At 34.9% G+C, this 20,905-nt stretch overlaps 1 protein-coding gene across 1 annotated transcript in view; it reads right to left on the reverse strand.

Annotated features, from left to right (window-relative positions):
* The window catches only part of ANO3 (anoctamin 3), a 144,608-nt gene that overhangs the window by 40,419 nt on the left and 83,284 nt on the right, over positions 1–20,905 (reverse strand). Inside the window, exons 7-13 of the mRNA XM_014889820.2 lie at positions 17,797–17,841; positions 11,781–11,912; positions 10,333–10,439; positions 9,018–9,073; positions 6,136–6,257; positions 4,852–4,986; positions 1,324–1,420 (exon numbers count right to left, since the gene is read on the reverse strand). Coding sequence (XP_014745306.1) covers positions 1,324–1,420; positions 4,852–4,986; positions 6,136–6,257; positions 9,018–9,073; positions 10,333–10,439; positions 11,781–11,912; positions 17,797–17,841 — 694 coding nt within the window. The remainder of the gene's footprint in view (positions 1–1,323; positions 1,421–4,851; positions 4,987–6,135; positions 6,258–9,017; positions 9,074–10,332; positions 10,440–11,780; positions 11,913–17,796; positions 17,842–20,905) is intronic.

The raw sequence follows: 20,905 nt of genomic DNA on the forward strand, positions 1-20,905 counted from the left end.
TTCCTTAACTCATGAGCCCTTTGTTAATTTTTTTCCCCTCTGCCCAACTGTAGCAGGAGATGGTAAAGAAACAACTTCCATGGGTACCTGGCATTTGGTCAGTGTCAAACCATGACAGACATTAAATGCGAAATTTGCATGATTTAAGCACATGATGCCAGTGTACATATAAATAAGACACAAAAACTGCTTTTTATTAACTGAGGATATTATAATAACAGGATCTACAGTAAAAAGGGATAGTGCAATTTCAAATACATTAACTTCCTGTTAAAACTGCAGTGGACTGCTGAAAAAGCACTTACCACCTTCTAAAAAGAGGCATTTCTGGGATGGGTTGTATAGCTTGCAAAATGCTATTTCAATTAAGAAAGCTTTTACCTTAAGTACATATTTTTAAAAAAAGAAATCAGTAAAAAAAGTTACAAAACCCCCTCATGGAGCTATTTTCTGTTACATAGTTATAGCAGTATTTAAAAACAAAAACCACTTTAAGTACAGCATTTCTAGCGGTATTTATTGCTGTTGTTACAAAACAGCCTCTTAACTTCTGCATTATAAAATAGAAAATTAAATTTGTAAATGGTAAACATAAATTTTAAAAATATTTTCACAGATAGGTTTGAAATGCTGAGTTTTAGTCAGCATCGGTCTCATCAATAGGAAATTTTGACATCTAATACAAAATTGATTTTCTCTTTGACACTGCTGCAGTTTTGTTGTAATACCATGGCAAAGAGACAGTCATGTTTTATAACATGACTTTTCTGAGAAAGATTTATTCTATGGGATAAAGAATACAAAGATAAAATCCAGGGTTGCTTTTCTAGCATTATGAACATACGACACATCAAAATATACTTCTCACTTGCAAACACTGCATGTATACAGAGATCCTTGTGATTATTTAAGTTTGAAGAATACCTTCTTGTAGCAAAATATTTAATTGTACAAAATCTTTGCATTAGTTTGACAGAGCAAAGCATGAGAAAAATTCAAATACAAAGTAAGCAAGGGAAACAGAGTAATAAGATAGTTATAGAGGAAAGCAGGAAAAACCTTACAAAAGGTTTTATTATGAAGTCCTCACAGGAGACTTAATAAGTTAATGAAAATAATAGTAATTTATTAATAAGGAAATGCTCACAGAATGCAATTTTAGAAAAACCTCAAATCATTTCAGAGCATTCCCTTATTAGATTAATCACAAAGGCTGAAAACAACATCTGTAGAGAAATGACATGTTTTTCAGGAAGCCTGGGTCAAACAAGGGCAACCATTATACAACCAAAATTATCTTGATAGCAATAATGCAATAATTACCTTGGCATATATGCAGCTTTCGTTGAGTTTTTGTAATGTGCAATTGCGTTCACACATAGGGCACATAATGGTTTCATTTGCCTCGCAGATCTCTTTACTTTAGTATGACAGGAAAAGAAAGGTTATAAAAACACTTAAAGCATTCCCAAGATTTTCTGAAGTCATGCCATTCTCTGTTTGTTAACAGCATGTGCACCGCAAAAGTGGACAAATAAATTAAAAGTGAATATTTGGCTTGGAAAGCCTAATCTCAAATCAGGAACCTGAACAATGTTGGCCACAGAGTAGTATACAATAATTTTGGGCATCATGTTACACTTTTCACACTAGTAAATTCTCTCCCAAATATCACAAACAGGAAAACAAAAAATTCCTCACTATCCTTCAAATGCATTTGCAACCTATTTTTCCAAATTATGTAGAAGACACCAAATATTCAAAGGATAGACAACACTGGTATATCTACATTGATTTCAATCAAATGCCACCATTTATATCAGCTTAATGTTTGTTCCACAGGAAAATAGGATACACACTTAGAATAGTCACATGTAAAAACCCACTAATGGGGATTTCTGGCAGTAATATTTCAAGTCTTTGCATTTTTATTTTCTACAGAAGAATTTATGTATAGGACTAATAAAAAAACTCCACTTTAATATCCTATTTTGGGGGTCAATATCTTCTATCCACATTATGGTGTTTAAGAATCCTAAGATTTAAGAAGATGAAGTAGCTGTTTTCACTAGGACCATTCATATTCAAAGCATAGTACATGCCTAAGTGTCTTAACAAAGGCAAAACAGAACTAACAGAAGTGCAAAAATTTATTTTAAAGCAAATTTTAATTGCAGTGAGTAAACTCCTGGAAGAACCTCAGCAAGCACTCTTCCCTATCCTTTAGCAATGATGACACGCCTGAAACATCCTGACACACTAGGGAAGTAGCAGTATAAAACAAGTGCCAGGAAATCCCAACTAATTTGTTTTGGCACTTTCATTACTCCTTCTCATAAAAGCTGTATTTACACTTCTAATACTGTCTGGAAGATCATGCTTATTTCCAAATTAGTGCATCTATTAAATACTTTCTGGCATTACAGTAAACATAAGTACAAGAATTAAATGTAAGTATTAATCATTGGTCATATTTCACGTAACACCAGAATCACCAATTCACCGAAACTCTAAACAAAATGTGAAACTGACAAAGAAATCTTCCCAAGTTACTGTTAAGCCAGAATGAGCACACCCAGTCATTTCAGAGTTGCAGAGTAACAGAAATTTTAGTGTGCCACATCAGAGAATTTACTTGCTTACATTTTCCTTCAAATTATTAAGTGCGAAAAATCACATTTTAACAGCATGTTATAATGGCTTGGCAATAATGTAAACTGCTATCAATTATAAGGCCAAAATGTACTGTACTTTGAATTTAAATTCAAGATGACAAGTGTTTGTGACAAGTGCTATGTTAATTGTCACTGCAACTCAAATCTTCAGTAGAAGAGCAAAATAAGCTGCTTTGTATTGTTTTCACCTATATATCTGAAATCTGTCTAAAGTACATGGTGCAAAGACAGCTCAAGCTCTGCTGTGTTCATGACTGGGATTTCTGTTTGACTGACAATAAAAGAACAATTTACAACAGTGATAATTAATGGTAACAAACCATCAGATTGACTTTTATAGAGACTAACTGACTTGACATCTTACTTGAGAATAAAGATAGGTAATAGATATTGTACCTAATTTGTTGAGCCACAATATAAGAAAGATATAAAGCTCTTAGGGAGGTTTCTAGTCCCTAAAAGAGGGACACAAAGATGGTGAAGGGCCTAGAGGGGAAGCCATATAAGGAGCAGCTGCAATCACTTGGCTTGTTCAGCCTGGAGAACTCATAGTAATCTAACAGCTTCCTCTTCTTTCTGGTGACCAGTGACAGGACCAGAGGGAATGTATGAAGCTGTGTCAGAGGAGGTTTAGGTTATATGTTAGAAAAATGGTTTCAGTCACAGGGCAGCTGGGAACTGGAACAGATTCCCAAGGAAAGCAGTCACAGTACCAAGATTAAGAGAGTTCAAAAAGTATTTGGACAGTGATCTCAAGAACATGGTGGGATTCTTGGGGCTGTCCTATGCAGGCCCAGGAGTTGAACTTCAATGATCCTTGTGAATCCCTTCCAACCCATGATATTCTATGATTCTATGACATAAAAACACATAATAGCTTACAGTTTGAAAGAATGAAATTATTAGAAATTTTGTTCTTTCTCTCGTGGAGCTGCCAATGACACACCTCTCTTCCACAAGGAAGAAATACTAAGCTATACCTTGAAAAGAGTAGATTATGGCCACTTGTTCTCCCTTTGTTGGAACTGTGCCATTGTACATGTGACAGATACAAGACTGACAGTTCAACAGCTGTAGTCCCTGTGCTCTAAGAACAGGCTGATCCTGAGCTTTAGAGCCACTGCATTTTGAAGACATTTATGGTGAAAAACGATCTTAATACAGAGAACAATACCTTAAAGATAGCATTGTTTCCTGGCTGTTAAGTTTATTGCATTTAACTGTATTTAATGCAGTTTGAATTCGTACAGTTTCTCAGGAGTTTGCTGTACAAAGCAAGCTTAAAAAAAGTGTTCATTACAGCACTGTAGAATATAATAACTCACTGTGAAATAGAAGTTAAAGAAAACTCCTTAGATAAAACTTGAATATAGTCTTGCTCAAAGCCATAGAAACATTTTCTATGAAATCTGACTCCAAGTATACATCCAGCCTAAGCACCCGAACTGCCTGGAGCAACAGCTGCAATTGTAAGAGCACTGATATTGATACTGTCTGATAACTTCTAATCCTTTGCAATATGGTGGATCCTCAGAGAATTCCTAGAAGTACAATCAGCACTTGAGCACCCTCACCACATCTAAATTGACATAAACCCTCCTCAGAGCAACATCACCAAAGTGGGAAACTTGAAAACTTGGTTCATTTCACACAGTTGTAATCTCCCTGAAGCTGAGTCTACGGGCTGCAAGTTACATTGACACAGATAAGAATTTTGTTAGGGTCCAAGTTTTCCACTACTAAAGAAGAAGGAAAAAAAGACATAGGCAAAACTTGAAGTTTAGTAACTGTACTACACTCTGGAAGTTATTGCAAGATGGAGGTAATGAGGGAATATGTCTGTTTTTTCACCCATTAGCCTTAATTTGATCAACAACTATTGCAGTATCTGCAGCATGAGAATGGGTCCTTACAGACTGGTCTGTTTTTCCTGAATGGAAATCCCTGCAGATGCAGCGATAAGAATGGCCACTGCCAGCACTACACATCTGGCTTGAGGCAAAACAAACATACAAAGTGTAAATATTTGACTCAAATACTCAATATTCTATTTTGGTTATTTTTACATTATTACCATATCTGCAAACCAAAACATTTAAAAGTATAGCAACCTAAGTTGTGCCAGACTGTTCCTAATTTCCAACAGGCTATTACATATTATTACATAGAATTTTACCTTACTTGGCTGGAATCCATTGTAAATAATCCATAAAGAAAAACAAAGAGCCCAACCAGGGCAGCAGGAATAAGCATTCCAGTATACCATCCCAGCCAGGCAAAATACAGTCCAATTTTTTCACCAAAGTAACGCCTACATGAAAAGGAAAGACATATAATTGTTTAAAATTAAATTTTATGGCGACCTCTATCTATTTCTATTGTCACAGTAGTAGAATAATTCTAACAAGGAATTACCATAACAAATTTATGGCAAAATTGTCACTTGATCAAACAGGTTTTTTTCAGGCTAGCATAATATTTTAGTGACACTAATTGCAAATTTATGAGAACAAGGATATAACTATAGTGCCTCTGTAATTTTCATGTCCTTGCAATGACTAAGTAGATGGACTAGTAGCAACATTATTAAACATAGGATAGATAGGTAGATGCACACAGACACAAAAAATCTGGAAAGGGATAAAGTAAGTTAGTATGACCTAAGTGTTCCATTTAAAAATACATTTATGATAGATAATCACACATAGATGTTTCAAACTCCTCTTAGTGAAAACAGTGCTCTTAAAACACAAGCTGAAGACAACTCTATTTCTTCAAAACCTGGACATCAGATGTTAGAACAGATGAAATAGCAGTGATCAGAAAGTCAGTCAAGGATGGTACAGCATAAAATTCTCCCATGGCACATGCTTAGCTCCACCAATAATCAGTTATGACTCAGATCAGGAAGAAAAACTTACAGCAAGGAAAATGAATTGTTGGTATTGAATGTCAGAGGAGGAAACTATGAAACCCAAATATCACCATTATTTAACTTAAATTATATGTACTTCTCTATTTTACATTTGGTAACCTATGACAGTAAGTCTAAGACATATAAATAGAAGTGTATTTAAACCCACACAGAAAGGTTAAAATTGGGTTGCATTTTAAGTCCTCTGCGTCTGGTAACTCCGACTGTCCATGTGGATAAGAGTCAGCTTTCAAAGGTGCTCACACAAGGCTCAAGTGTCTCTGATCAGCACACCACATTATGGGTTTGTATTTTAAGTTTCACACTGCAAATTCCTGAGCAGTTGGAACTACATTTACTTTACACAGACTCATTTGAAATTAGCCTACAAAAGACCACCCAAAAGAAGCAACTTAGAGAACTCCAGCCAATAATAATAATAGGGAATATCTAAATCTTATAGGAAAGCATAAGGAATTTACGAATATAGTTAGCACACTGTTACCAGGCTTTTTGCATCAGAGAAAATCTTCAAAGCACTAATACCTGATTAAATCAAGAGGTTGGTATTTGTACCACATTCCCCATCGTGCCCAACGTTCATACAAGAGGTGTCTGTGATTCTGTGCTCCATGTGTTTTGATGGGATGTCTGCTTTTGTGGCTTCCCTGAAAAAAACCACAAAGAAATGTAAGTACATTACTAGGCACTATGGAAAATGTGTAAGCTTCTTAGATATTCTTGATTATAATTTTTAATAGAAATGTTCTTTATATTTAATAAATAGGTCTCTTATTCTGAGCATATCTGGAACATGTCATCAGGAGCTAATGTAAGCCTGGCATAAGAGACAGGGTTACATACACTTCTGAAATGGCCAGTTTCTCAAAAAATTAATGACAGAAACATGCTAATACAAGACTTGAAAGAAGTACTCAACTCTTTATATGACTTCAACGTTGTTTCTATTTTACACAGATGCCTACTTGTATGCTTTCACCTATTTAAATTTTTCAATAAATGCCTGTGGTATATTTTTATTTCTTCTATAAAATTTTAGAAACTTCTAGTATGTCAGCTCTCCTCTCCTAGACATTTTTTATGACTTTCTTTTGTAGGATCATATTTACAGAAAAATGGACATGCACTAAATGATCAGCCTAACCTTCTGAATGAGGTCATCTCTGTGGAAAAAAAAGCTGATGTTGCAAGAAGAAAGAAGAAGCAGAAAGATGCTGACAAACACAGGGGTGTCAACCCGAGTAAAATGCCACTTAAGAGCATCAACCAATTAGATTAAGAAAAAGACACGTGCTTGCCTTGTGGACAATACAGAGTTACCAATCAAGAGATGCATGCACGAGGCAGACCTACCAATGAAATAATGTGTGACTGTGTAATCCAAGATAAGAAGTGAATATAAACAATGTTTAGAAGCACAGTAAACGGCTTTTGCTTGATTCACATTGAATCACGCAGTCCTTTGTCTTCTCTCTTCATGCTTTCACTATTGTTGAAGGTATAGAAAAATATATCTTTTCTGTGGTACATACTTTCTAAGATGAAGGAAACAGAATTGGCCTTATTTTGAAGCTACACAGGACTCTCGAGGCATTAAAAGCAAAAGTCTGTCTGATCCAAAAGGAGTCCTTCAAGGCCTTGTCTGACATTTAGAGACCATCAGACTAAAAGAATTAGCCTCATGCTTGGCAGTCAAAAGGTAACACACAGATTTGCTACAACAATCTTGAGCAGAATCTCTTGCATTTGTAATTTTGTTCCAATTCTGATGTAGGAGATACCCCTTAGTTGAACTTTTCCCCAAAAAACTTCCATCACTCAGCTATGGTAAAGAAAATATTTCATCAATTGACTGCAAGTGAGCCAAGTAATTTCCGGTGAGAAGAGCAGAGCTCTCCAGTGCTGTACTTCAGTGAGTGATCAGACTCTTGACCCTGGTAGATCTAGGTAACAAAGCCATTTAGATTTTTATCATGTACTTGAAATCTTGAGCATTCCCCAAAATTCAAAGAACACCATTTACTTGTTGCAATCTCCTGATTCTCTGACTTAAGAATGAGTTAAAATCAAAGCTAAATATAGCAAAGAGTTCAAGACTATTCCTTTCTCCTCAGAGTCAGCAAAGCAGCATATCAAAGATGTCAACACTGAGTGTGACCTTTGCAGCATCTAGGAACACCTACGAAGAGAACATCAACTTATTCTCACAGTAGGCTGGATAAATGACTGCAAAGCATTACCCAGTATAACATGTTTTATTTTTTTTTCCTGCTTCTTTCTGCACCGTTATCCATAAAAGAGTTCAAGTCTCAGCATTCCCACTGGGCTTGAATTTTCGCTCTTGTTCATGTGTGAAAAAAAAAAAAGATATTAACAATAAATTGAGTGTTCTACCACTAGTCCTTAGCACGTGTCAAGCAGCAATGAAAACAAGAGTGGCTTAAAAATGCAATTTCACCAATTTTAACTGAGATGTGGAAACAGCAGCTTATGCCATAACAAAGGGACATATAAAATGGATATGACAGCATAGATTTGATGCCAGAGAAAGCTTCACAAGCTTTTCCCTGAAGTCCGTAATGCACAGCTGAAGCATTAACAATGATGTTATATTATTTATTGAAAATACTCCTTCTCTGTATTCCTAGTATTTTATCATTAAAAATTAAAGTATTTAATAATTTAAAAATTACTCTCATCCATTTGTAAAGCCTTTGAAACACAAAACCAAGTCACAATATTCAGCTGAAACACCCAGAGTTCAGAGCTGCAATTACCATGTTCCTGAGAGCATTTCAAAGACTGGAGATGTGTGGCTTGCATCTTCTTTTTAACATCAAAACATTTTCTACAAAACCCTCTTAAGCCATACACAGTTTTTTTGTTTATTTTGTGGGTTTACAGTTTTTAGTCGACTTTAAACTACTGGAAAAAGTATTGTCAAGTAGAAATTACCCAGAACTATTCTGAAAATACTAAACAGAAAATAACTAAGTCTTCCCTAACTGTGATCAAGTGGCCAAGATATTAGAAAAAGAAAACCTTTTGTAGGTAGCAAGCAAAAATTATTTAATACAACTAACTGGAACAATTTGGGACAACTGATACTTTCCTTAAGAACTCAACAGGCAATGTCCATTTCATAAAAATCAGAGAAGAATTTTAATATCCTAGTCCAACTAGAACATGTTCCAGGATTAAAATCATATCATAATTATAACATCCAAATTATTCAAATACAGAAAATTTTAAAAGCCAATATTAAAGTAAAAGCTATAAATAAAAGAAGCATCAACAAATTAAATACGAAATTAAAAGTTTTCAGGACAAAATTAAAGTAAGATCCCAAACCACTAATGCAAACTTTAATCTAAATATGAAACTAAAAATAAAATTAATCAGGTTACCTCATGTGGTGGAAATGCTGCTTCATATGTTCCATTATTTAGTAACCTATTAATACCTAAAAAAACAAAAAAGGCATTATTTCTGATACCAATTTTTATACACATTTTTCAAGTTGCATTTGGAGAATGTAACTTAGTGTTAAGTGATAAGAATGCTGCTAAAGATGGCAATCAATAATCCAAGCAACTTCTTCAGCAGGTATTGCTGATCCTTCAAGATTTCTGGCTGTCAAACTAGACAGCAACTTGCCAAAGCACCAAAGTCTGCAACCTTTCTCTAAGGGTTGAGTGCTTGTACCAGACTGAGTGTGAGAAGATAGTGACATTCAGGTTGGATTCCTCAGAGCATATCATACAGATTTTATTGGTGACCAGATGATCTATTATACACACAGTGGTATGGATTGACAATGCCTGAGGCAGTGAGACCCCTGCAGGGTTAAAAGCTAACCTATTCTTTTGAAATATAAATCAGCTGACAACTTCATATTAGAGCAGTGCTCTGCACCAGACTGACTACTGCATTTTGGATCAGCTCTTAGTCTTCCTAAAACCAGATTTGTTGTACTAGCACAGCACATTATAAAAAACGAAAAAATAAATAACCATTGATAGGTACAATAAAAAGATTCAATAGCCTTTAAGAGCAGATTTGTAGCCAAAAGTTTTCCCAAGAAGCAGGTATGTATGGTGGAATACAGATTTTCTCTTCAAATATATAAATTATACTCAACTAATCTCATAATGAAATTTGCCATCATCAGCTGCAAAGGTGTTAGATATGAACACTTATTCTCCCTGTTTTTCTTACTACTGCTTTTGTTCAGAAACTCAAGCAACAACTTTCTGTAATTGGTATCATCCAAGCCTCTGCATATTTAACCCTAAATTTAATTCCTGCAGAAAAAACAGAATATCATGCATACATCCCCCGGTCATTGAAAAGGAAAATGGGTAGTTAGACCTTTTAAAAACTAACTCTGTATTATAAGTGTTGATATAAACTGAATTTAGTCTTCAGATCAACTGTCTCTGAGCTACACAGAGACCTCAAATAAATCAACTGTAGCACATTGATTCTGCTGGACTGAAACTGATGGATAATAGCTGAAATACTAGGAACAGTCCTTGAAAACACTTTCAGCTTTCTGAGGTATATGTAACCCTTATTGTGGTTCTCAATAATGTAAAGTTACGATAATATCTCATTTTATTTTAATGAGTGAGCAATGAAGGTAAAAAATATTGCAAATTTTCATGGAGCTATTTAAGTAGAAAATGATTGGGTTAGGTAAAAAATACTGCATATTCTCACCCATTTTGGATTTTCCATCTTCATACTTAGTTCTCTGTAGCACATGATGCACAATTCTACTTCTCGTGGAATTGCTGAAGAAGCTGTCTTTGTTGTTTATCGTAAAACTATTAAAATAATGAATATCTTAATATTCAAAACAATGCACACACGTTGAAACACAGCTTAGTTCAACTGTTCAAATGTTCTCTTTTTACAATGATTTATTGGATCTTTGCATTCCTTAGACAAAAGATTTTAAACCCTTACAGCAGATCCAATAAAGAAGTTATCCTTACCACAGATTACTTTTGGGAAAACAAAACTAAAACCAAAAATATCCTACTATCTAGTTAATCTCTGTTCTGGATATAATTAATTAAATAAAGATCTTCAGTAACAGTGGTGACCTTAAATTGTAATTACTTATGAGTTGACAGTGGTCTGTGTAGTGGAACCACCAAAACTACTATTTAAAAAAAAAAAATCCATGCACTGGAGACTTGGGTAGCAGCTCCACAACCATTTTCTCTTAGTGGATCCTAGGATGGAGCCAAGTAAAGCATCCTTGGCCAGATGGCTTCATTCTGGATACCAGATATCTGATATGCACGAGCTTCTTCCTGCTCAGCTGCGCCAAAAGTGACACTATTACAATTAATTCATGCCATCAGCTGAGCTGATTGAGAAGAAAACACCAAAAGCCAAAAGGGGATTGATCCAGTGCAGTATGGTAAGTTACTGGGGGGAAAATAAAAAATCGAGACTATAATGCAATTACTCTGTTTTTCTGGGGTAGTCAGTTCACTACCATTTAGTTTCTTTACTGAGTAGAAAAGTTCTGTTTATCCTAATTCATATCTCTAGTTAAAACAAAATTTTCTCTCCTAAAGCAGTTACCACAAAATAACTTTAAAATTAAGAAACAGAATTTAAAAATCTAATTTTATGGGTATTGAAAAAATGTATGTCACAGTTTGACTACAGCATTGTCAACCTGCTGATTTGAATACATATGGTTTTGTTGTATATATGTATTTTTATTTTCAGAGTCAAAAGATCTTTTAAAATGCAGATTTGATAAGAGAGAAAAAAATCACCACTGGTTTTAGCTCGCTTCCAGTGTTCCAAATTTCAACAGCTGCATCAGGCTTTGCCTAAGTAAAATAAGTAGTAAGAACAAAAAACTTGAGCACGTATTTGCACTTTGTAATATAAGGGAAATAAAAGCCAAAAAACTTCTAAACTAAAATGGCAACATTAATTTTTCAGATAATTTCACATTATATTACTGAGTGACCATCATATAGCAAGTAAGAGAACAGATTTTTACTTTAACAGAATAGTATCAAATATGATACTTGGTATTGCCAGTGACCATCTGTTAGCAGCTACCTCTATGGCACTTGGTTAGGAGTGAGAATCCAGAATATCCTTGTGGTCTCTGGCACTGCAATGCCAGCACTTACTGGTGGATGCGTGCTCGGCTGAAGGGTGCAGTGTAGCAATCTGTTTCTTCCAGATCAGGCAGCGCCTCCTTATCCAGCTTCATTGGATTTCTTGGCAACCAACTTTTCAGCTCCCTAATATTCCTCTGCAAACTGAAACAATAAGAAGTCAGATTTAACGCTCTCCATTCCTTGTTATTTCTATCTCCAGCACTGCATATTTAGTGACATCATACTAGAAATGAAATTAAACGAAAGCAGGAATCTTCCACATTAAGTAAAGAAAAGGAATTAAAAAGCAAAATGAACAATATTTATTTGCAATCCATCTTGAACACTTTACTTGAATAAAACTCATCCTTAAATTAGTAGGATTATGGCTCAAAATGGGACTGCAGTATTGAGTCTGGAGAAACTAATTTTCCGAGGTAGTTCATGTGGCAGAACTGTGGATGCTCATGTTTTACTAAAGAACATATCTAGCTGAACAAAGCAAGTGAAACTCCTCCCTGCTCTCTTGCCTGGCCATTTGGACACTAAAATTCATAAAATTTTTAAGTAAATTTGAGAGTGCTAAGGATCAGACTATGATTTTCTGATTGCAACAAAGTTTTCCTCTGCAAAATTTTCTTAAAAATCCAAGAGTTGCTATTGCCTGATGACACAGTATACCTAAATATCAAATCAAATAAAGAATATGTTACACCTAAATGGTTATGCATTATTTAGGCAAAAACATCCCAAAACTCCCTAGATACGGCTTCATCCAGATTCCTAAAAATTTATACTACAAAACATGAATAGAACATCAGTGTTGTATCTTCAATTAAATTATATACTGGCAACATTAAAGGTTTTTTCTCTACTGGCACCTTTACTTAATGATGTCTCAGGACATCATTTACACATGGAGAAATCTAGGAAAGTGCAATTAATTTTCAAGCAAATGCTCACTTCAATGTTGCACTCCTTGCTCAACTATACTTTTTGACATTCAACTACAATGCAACAGTGTTAAAGGAATAGATCTCAAATTAAACAAGTGGTATGTCATGACACAATAAAGACATCAGAGATTCAGAAAAAGTCTAGATTTGAGTAAAACATTCCCTAAATAGTATTTTTTTCCAGTGGAATTTGGGTTCTACTCAATTAATATGTATGCGTGATATATAAAGAATATATATTTTATAACCACAAAAAGTGTAAAGTTAAGCAACAAATTTTTTTTTCTCTGAGGTGAATACTTCATTGCCGGTGCTAAGAAGAAACATAGCTACACATTTCATACTGCCCATAATAAAAATTTATATTTTACGATGTTAATAATATTTAATAATATGAATTAACATAAGTTCATAATGTTCACAGTAAAGAGTAATAAGTGATGATATGGTAAATTGCTCTCAGGCAACAAAGTGACCCTTGTGGAAATGTACTTCTTATTATCAACAGCAGCAAAAGCATTCTACCCCTATTTCACACAGTAACAGATAAAAATTTCATCCAAATGTGGGAAGAAGGATTTTACAGCTACATTTAAAATTCTCGAAATTTTCTTCTTGCTATATATTGTAAGATATTAGTGCACATTCTATTGTAACTGATACTGCATTTGAGGGACACCACTTGTGTTCAACACCAACCATTATAAGCCAAATAACATAGTACATTCATGAAATTGAAACATAGAATACAGTTCAGGCAGGTGGATTCATAAAGTGTCTCCTTAATAAAAGCTTAGTGTGTTGATTATCTTTATTAGTTCCAGTGGAAGTTCTCTTAGTACAGTTTATGTAAGTGCAGTTTCCCCTTTACTCTCTTGAATGTTTTTTTCCTGTTGTACACTTGCTGACTTTATAGTCAAAATCCAGAATTCTTTTTTAATGAGGAAAATATGCAGATGCATCAGGAAGAAGATAAAAACAGTGCATCTAATTTCAGATTTTTTTATTATGAAAGTACTCTAAAATTGGTTATAGGACAAGTCTTGATCATTTCTACCATACCAAAATCTAAAAAACAAAAGTAGATAAATATTATGTTAAAGAAAATAGCTCTTGTTTAAAATTCATGGCTACTTCTTTTAACATGAAAAGCAGAATTAGAATAAATTAATGCTTGTGTCCACGTTACAGTTGCAGTTTCTCTTCTGAGACAAAATGTAGTGCCTTTAGTGCTAGATAGTATAGAATATTTCAACTAAGAAATGTATAAAAATAATCCAACAAGAGAGACATTTTTCTTGTTATTTTACTGTTGAAGAAGAAACTGAATTTTCATGGAGCTTGCCTTTAAATACAAATTTTTGCCTAAATCATAGGACTAAGTATTAGCATTTTTACTCAGAGTGTTTCTCTAGGTTAAAAGTAGCAGTTTAAACAGATTCCCGACTTAAACTATTCAATGTAGCCTATTTAGCAAAAGTAAAAGCAGAGAGCTGGTCTGATGAAGTAAGTATTTCAGGCAATGAGATAAAAAAATGTCCCAATGGAATGGTGTTGTGAAGTTATGGAATATTGCTTCAGGCATGCTTTTATTGAAACCACTCCAGCTGGTGCTACTGGAACACTATGCATCTTGGAACAAGTGGCAGTACTCTGAAATACATGTGCATTTCATTCTTAGCTGTGCAATTTAATATTTTATGAAGATAATTGTAATTTCAGCTTTGCTCAACTTCCATTCTTTGTTGTACCGTTCTGATTTATTTGGTTGCTTAATCTTTTTTGGCAGAATAAGTTCAGCCAAAAATACTTGCAGACGACAGACTGCAGTGCAAAGGAACACAGTATATAGATGATCTTCGCATTATCTCATCAAATGCATGGAATGAGATAGCAGGATTGAGCAAGTTCACCAGTCACATTAGGTAGTTTTGACAGCAGGCATCACCCAGTAGTTTGCCTGGTGTTTGTGTCTCTCAAGACTGGCCAGGAGTGTGAACTATATGCCACCAAATTACATGGACACGGTGTGTTTCCATGTACTGTAATGGGAAACAGGTTAGGGCTGACAGATTCAACATATAGACACAATCATCACTAAAAAAAGAAGTAAATTATAATATCTTTGTTTAATGGAATGATATCAACAATTTCACTTCAGTGTGTAGACTGAAATCCAAAAGATTTTATAAGTCCTTTTGCAAAGCAAACTTACTGGAAGTCAGGTGCTAAACAAAGTTATTTTTGGTTCTCTATCCTTAGAAGTATTAAGCAATTTTACCATTTAAGTGGACAGAGTGAAACTGCATACTAAGACAACTATCTTTTCACTCTCTTGTCCCTGATGTCATCCTTTACCAGCATGAAATCAGCAGGTCCAATGTGGCAATTACAAGACAGTTTTACTAGATGATTCACTCTTCAATCTGAGAGTTCAGACAATTTTTCATACCTACCCTATTTATATGTATTTTTTTTTATTGAGAAGATTGCTCATAATGAATATGATAAATTTATTTCCATAATGTGATTCTATGGATAGAAATAAGCTTAATTCATCGAATTAAATACAATGATAAGGGCTTTTTAAAGGTACATAAATAGAGAGACATCACATAAAAGAAATTAAGTATTACCTTTTTCTTGACCTTTTACTCATGTACCTAATAATCTTTTGCAGACCTTTTAAAGAACATTTATGGATACATATCTATCTATCATATAACAGTGTCAATAAAGTTAGAGAAGTGTACATGTCACAGCAGGTCTAATATACTAGTGTTACTTTGCATTCTTTCATTATAGAAACTTTATAACATTAATATTTTAATATACAATAATTTTAATATAGTTTATTGTAGCTCATATAAACTCAACTTAGAAATTTTAACAAGAGATTAAATAAATTACAGAGAAGCAGTTAAGTTTGAAAAGTTGTAAGATGCAAGGTAACAATGACAGTTGTAGAAGTATGCATGCAGATATGTACATCAGCAATTTTAAGAGTTAGCTTTCAATTTTAAATATAGCTTCTTTCTTTACTTCTTTTGTATCACACAATTCCTTTGTGCACTGAGTTATATCAAGTGTCAGAAATTTTACGCAGCAAAATATTCATACCCAACTACTCACAAAGTAAATCACAGGTAAAAGCATTTATCTCAAAATACAATGAAAATGGTATGAAAATTACTTAATTCTCGATTCACAGGTACTGTGCAACTTAAGTTGCATCTTTCAGACATCTATCTTTCTAAATAATGAAAACAGAATTTATGTAATATCCAGGACTCATGTCCTGGGGTGAGTTTGTCATGTTGAATTGTATCCCCATTTGTCTGTTTATCCCAGAAATAAGTTTTGGACCCTTAAGGCTGGATTTGAGAGTGAAGGAGGGGGGAGGAGAAGCGGTGGAATGTCTCAGGGGGTTGTTGTCAAAATACAGAGACAGGAGTTCCATCATCCTCCTGGACTGTGTCACTGTGGTGGACAGCAAAGAGAGCTCTCCTTTGCTTTTAGCTCGTTTTTGACTAACTCAGGTAGAGGAGTTCCCGACTAACTCGAGTCCAGGCGCTCCCCAGACAGTTTGTTTTCCTTCATTTTTCCCTGGAATCATTTGACCCTGCTCTGGACTGGTGACCCGGGGGAGAAGCACCAGGAGCTCGCACCTGCGGCCACCGGGGCCTGGCCCGGGCAGAGGCATTTTCCAGTGCTGGAGGGACTGAGAACAGACTGAGCCGAGCTGCCACCACAGGAGAGAGACTTTCTGAATTTGTCATCTCTTCAGATCAGCGAGAGGTTTTGTTGTTTGGTATCATTCGTTTTTGTGCTGGGCAGTTTAGTTGAATAAATAGGGTTTTTTCCATTTCTCTCGGAGGAAATTTCTTCCCGAACCGGTTGGGGGAGGGGCCACTCAGGTTTGCTTCCTGGGTGGGGGAGGGGGCCCTTTGGAAGTTTTCTCCCTAATTTGCCCTAAACCAGGACAACTCATCAGATGGATTATAGATGAAATAAGAATTTTGAAAAAAAGCTCGTTGATTTTGCCTTTTATTAAAAATATATCACTTAGACTTTTCATAATGCGTGATAAAATGGGGCAAGCATGTGAACTGGGGAAAAGGACAAAACACAGTTGTAAATCTATGTTATAAATTGGTTCATTTCAACATATTTTATCACCTTATGTGTTTCAAGTTTTCACTTTACCATTCAACATTCTGTTGTTAGCTGATAGTCTTGGAAACTGTTATGAGACTCCCTAAATTGTTCCAGAGAAATGAGAGTTCTTTACCATCTAAAGAAACAATAAGAGAACCTAAATCAAAAGTAATCTTATCTCAAGATCCATCTCAAGAAAACCTGTGATCTCCTCTTTCAGGAGATTTCCCTCACCTGAAATATTTACACGTATCTTTTCCGCTGGGGGTTAGGATTTACAGGACATAATTTTGTCTGACAAAAGCGATGGGGAGCAGCTACAGCTCAGCATCCCCCATTCTCACTCCCTAGCACTCCCAGGATCCTTTCACCTGCCCCTAGGGCCTCTTGTATCCTTCTTCTGACTGACAAAAACACTAACAGCAGCAGCTGCTAGCTACAAGTGAGGTTTACAAATTACTCTCTCAGCCAGCAAATAAAAATTCAAAGCAGCCTTCAGCATGTGGCATTGATTTGTTTCTGATTACAAGGACATCCAGGAGAGAAAACATGTTTGCGTATCTAAGGAAGTAGCAGACTGCCAGAATCTTAGACGTGCACTCCAAAGTATCCTTCGTGCTGAAGAAGTATTATGTCAGCAGATGTAATGGCAGACAAAGATCCCATATTACATCTTTGCTGTGAGGATAAGGTCTTTTTTTTTTTTATTTCCCTGACATAAACATTTTTACATTTCTAAAATGAGAACTAGCAAAGCTTTAAAGAACCTTATTACAGATGAATATTTTAACACTTTGAGCTGACATATTTTGAACTTTCAGGAAAATAATCTAATTTTCCAAGTTTCATGGATAAACTTACAACTGCAAATGGGTTCTCTTTAGCAGAGGTGACTATCTGACAAAATTAGAAGCTACACATCACCCACCAACCTGCCCATGGTTTTGCTCCTCCAGTCAGTGTAATAACATTTTTTCCTGAAAGAAAAGAAAAAAATCAGCTGAGATTAATCAAGTAGGAGACAGCTGAAAAGAACATATACGTTATAAAAGAACACTAGACATTTTTAAACATCCTTTTTCATAGAGAAAAAGGTGAAAAACACTTTTAAAAGGCAACTGAAATAGAATAAATCATTACAATAACATAGTTTCACATTTTTCAAGTTTTACCTTTGTTCTAAAATTACATTTTAGATTTGTAGCTACTGACAATAATGATAGCTAATCAGTAAGTCACTTAAGAGCTCTTTTCTCTCCACCCTTCATTGGTCATAGACACTTAGAGAAACAAGAACAGAAATTCTCAGTAAAGTCTTCTGAGAACAGTTATTTTGAAACTAAATGGAGACATATTTGCTGCATGGTTATATTTTCCACATCTAGTTTCAGGTTTTCAGGCCTTTTTTCTGGCTTCCTCCTATAATTTCACATCGTATTTCAAACTCACAAAAGCCCTGATTATTGCAGATTCCTCAGGAGTTAGCAAGATCTGCAACCATACACCTGGGCAGTATCTGAGATTTATTAAAGTACATTACTTACATGGAAGATCCACTAAAATTAATACAATTAAAAAGAGGGTGAAAGATACCTTGCCTGGAAAATACATGGCCACTGGAAAATTATGTTTCTACCAGTTTGCAGATTGTTGGCAGCCTGACACTTGGTACTTCTAGGCAGAATTGTAAATGAAGCAATGAAGGGTTATTTAAAGGGTTTTCAGACTTTTTTTTAAACAGAATCCTTTTTAAATTTCCTTTAGTTAACCTTAGCTGTTTTATACAGAGAGTTCAGCTAAGTTACAGATACAAATAATTTATTAATTACAAACAGTAATAATTATGTGCCACAAGATACTTGTAGACAAAATTAAAGCTTTGTCTCAGTTCTGGAGACCATATATACTACACATATATGTAGTATATACTACATATCTACTACATATATACTACATATATACTAGTTGCATTTCTACTGACAGATCACATACTTTACAAATACGCCTATAAAAGTTTAAAAATGGTTAATTCAGTCATGATCTAACTTTGATGTTTACACAAACCCTGTTTGAAACCATACATGCACTTCCAAACAAAATAGCATTGCAAAGTCAGCCTTATATACAAGACAATAATGATTACTGCACACCATCTATCAAAATTTTAGAAAAAAATTCCTTTTGCAATTGAAACACTGAGATTCCATCCATATTACATACATGATACATATTATATATTTGCCAACACATTTTGGTATAATGTCATGCTAAAACAGTTTTGGGGTTGTGGGTGAATCTCAGAAGTATTTTTACTTTTCAGAAACAGAGAAAAGTAACCTGGTGATAATAATTCTGTTGATTTTGTTTAGAGTCCTGAATTGAGCAGAATAAACTAAATAGTAGGAATTTAATTCTTCATGTGTTATTCATATATGATATTGACATATGGTATATTTTAGTGACCATAACTCAAAGCCAAAATTTTGCAAGATTGTGCAAGAGCAAATGGGTGTACTGCATTAAAATACGGGAAGGTTATCTGTTGTCTTTATATAGTAGAACCAGTCAGAAACCATTGATAGAACAGATAAAGACTAAGAGAAATATTTTTTTTTTTTAGAATTACAGAAAATCTCAAGTAACAAGGGACTCACAAAGATCAAGTTGGACACAAGTCCCAACTCTCTTCTCTTAAGCCTGTTTAAATCTAAGGATGACCTAAAACTTTCTGGGGGGAAGACACTCTAGTTCACTGAGTAATCACTAATTGAGGGAGAATAGTATCATTTGAGGTTCCTTTGTCCATTGAGTGGTTACCTCGAGAATACAATATACACAATCCAGGTAGGAAACGTTTCATTAAAATAAACAAGTTCAACTCTTCAAACACAAGTGTTTTCAACATAATATGTAATAAAATTGTGTGGTCACAGGATTTTGTTACAGGAGTGTTGATTTATATTTTTGCATCCATGAAAAAGCCATCGGGGCAAATATGAACAAAGATGAAGACTTGAACTCTGTCTCAGCAAGTTTCTAAAGCATAGCCGTCTATAAATAGAGAAGGTATCATGAAAAACTGCTCATTTACTGCAGGGGACACTTTGTAAAGGCTGCTGGCAAAGCAGAGCAGAGCGTTCTTCAATTCTGCTACATCCAGTTTGTGTTTTTAACAGAATTCCGTTGTAAAAGGTATAGAAATTCAAGAAATATACTGAAATATTCACACAAGTTTTAGACTGCAATTTCACTTAAATTCCTATTAAAATACTTTTCAAGATAATATAAATATTGTCTAATTTACTGTTTCTCACAGTTCTATTATGGAGGTAGAGGTGGAAAAATTTCTTCCCAAATATATGTATTTTATTGTACAGCAAAACTACCAAAAAGGTGTGTGGTTACTATGCTAAAAAGAGAGAGAAAGGACAGCAACACACACAGAGCTCTTTGGGGAAAAAAGGCCAATTTATTGTACAGACAGCCCGGATTTAAAGTGTGTTAGTGCAGCTAGGACAGGACAGGAGCTCATTGGACAATTGGGAAAACCATCCTTGGGACAGCACCTCAGGATGTGTCCCACGGGAAAGACACCAGGTGTTAATCTTTATGATGAATTCCACTCTGTTTGTCACCATGTTATCACCCTGGGAGACTCCTCCCTAACTGAAGCTGCAGTCAGCTTGTCAGCCTGGGAATGGAGCTGAGAGTCAGGAGAAATCCAGGCCTGAAAGGAATTTCCAAGCTGTAATTCCCTACCTCTCTAAATGTGTGTGTCCACAAAGGTGAAATTGTAAAATTTAGTATTTTACCTACTTTTGGTTTACTGAAATGAATTGGATAAAAATAAGCTAAAGCAACAGTCCAGGAATAAAGACACTTCGTGGAAATACTAAAGAGAATGTATATATGTGCCATTTAATAATATAATAAACAAACATGATCTAGAATGCCTTACAAATAAAGCAGGATTGCAAGTCAGCCTTTTTTGTTCTGAGAGCACTATGGAGCTATGAAGTAACCAAAAATTATGAAGAATTC

This window comes from Sturnus vulgaris, chromosome 18, assembly GCF_052056855.1.
Source record: "Sturnus vulgaris isolate bStuVul1 chromosome 18, bStuVul1.hap1, whole genome shotgun sequence".
Classification (NCBI taxonomy): domain Eukaryota; kingdom Metazoa; phylum Chordata; class Aves; order Passeriformes; family Sturnidae; genus Sturnus; species Sturnus vulgaris.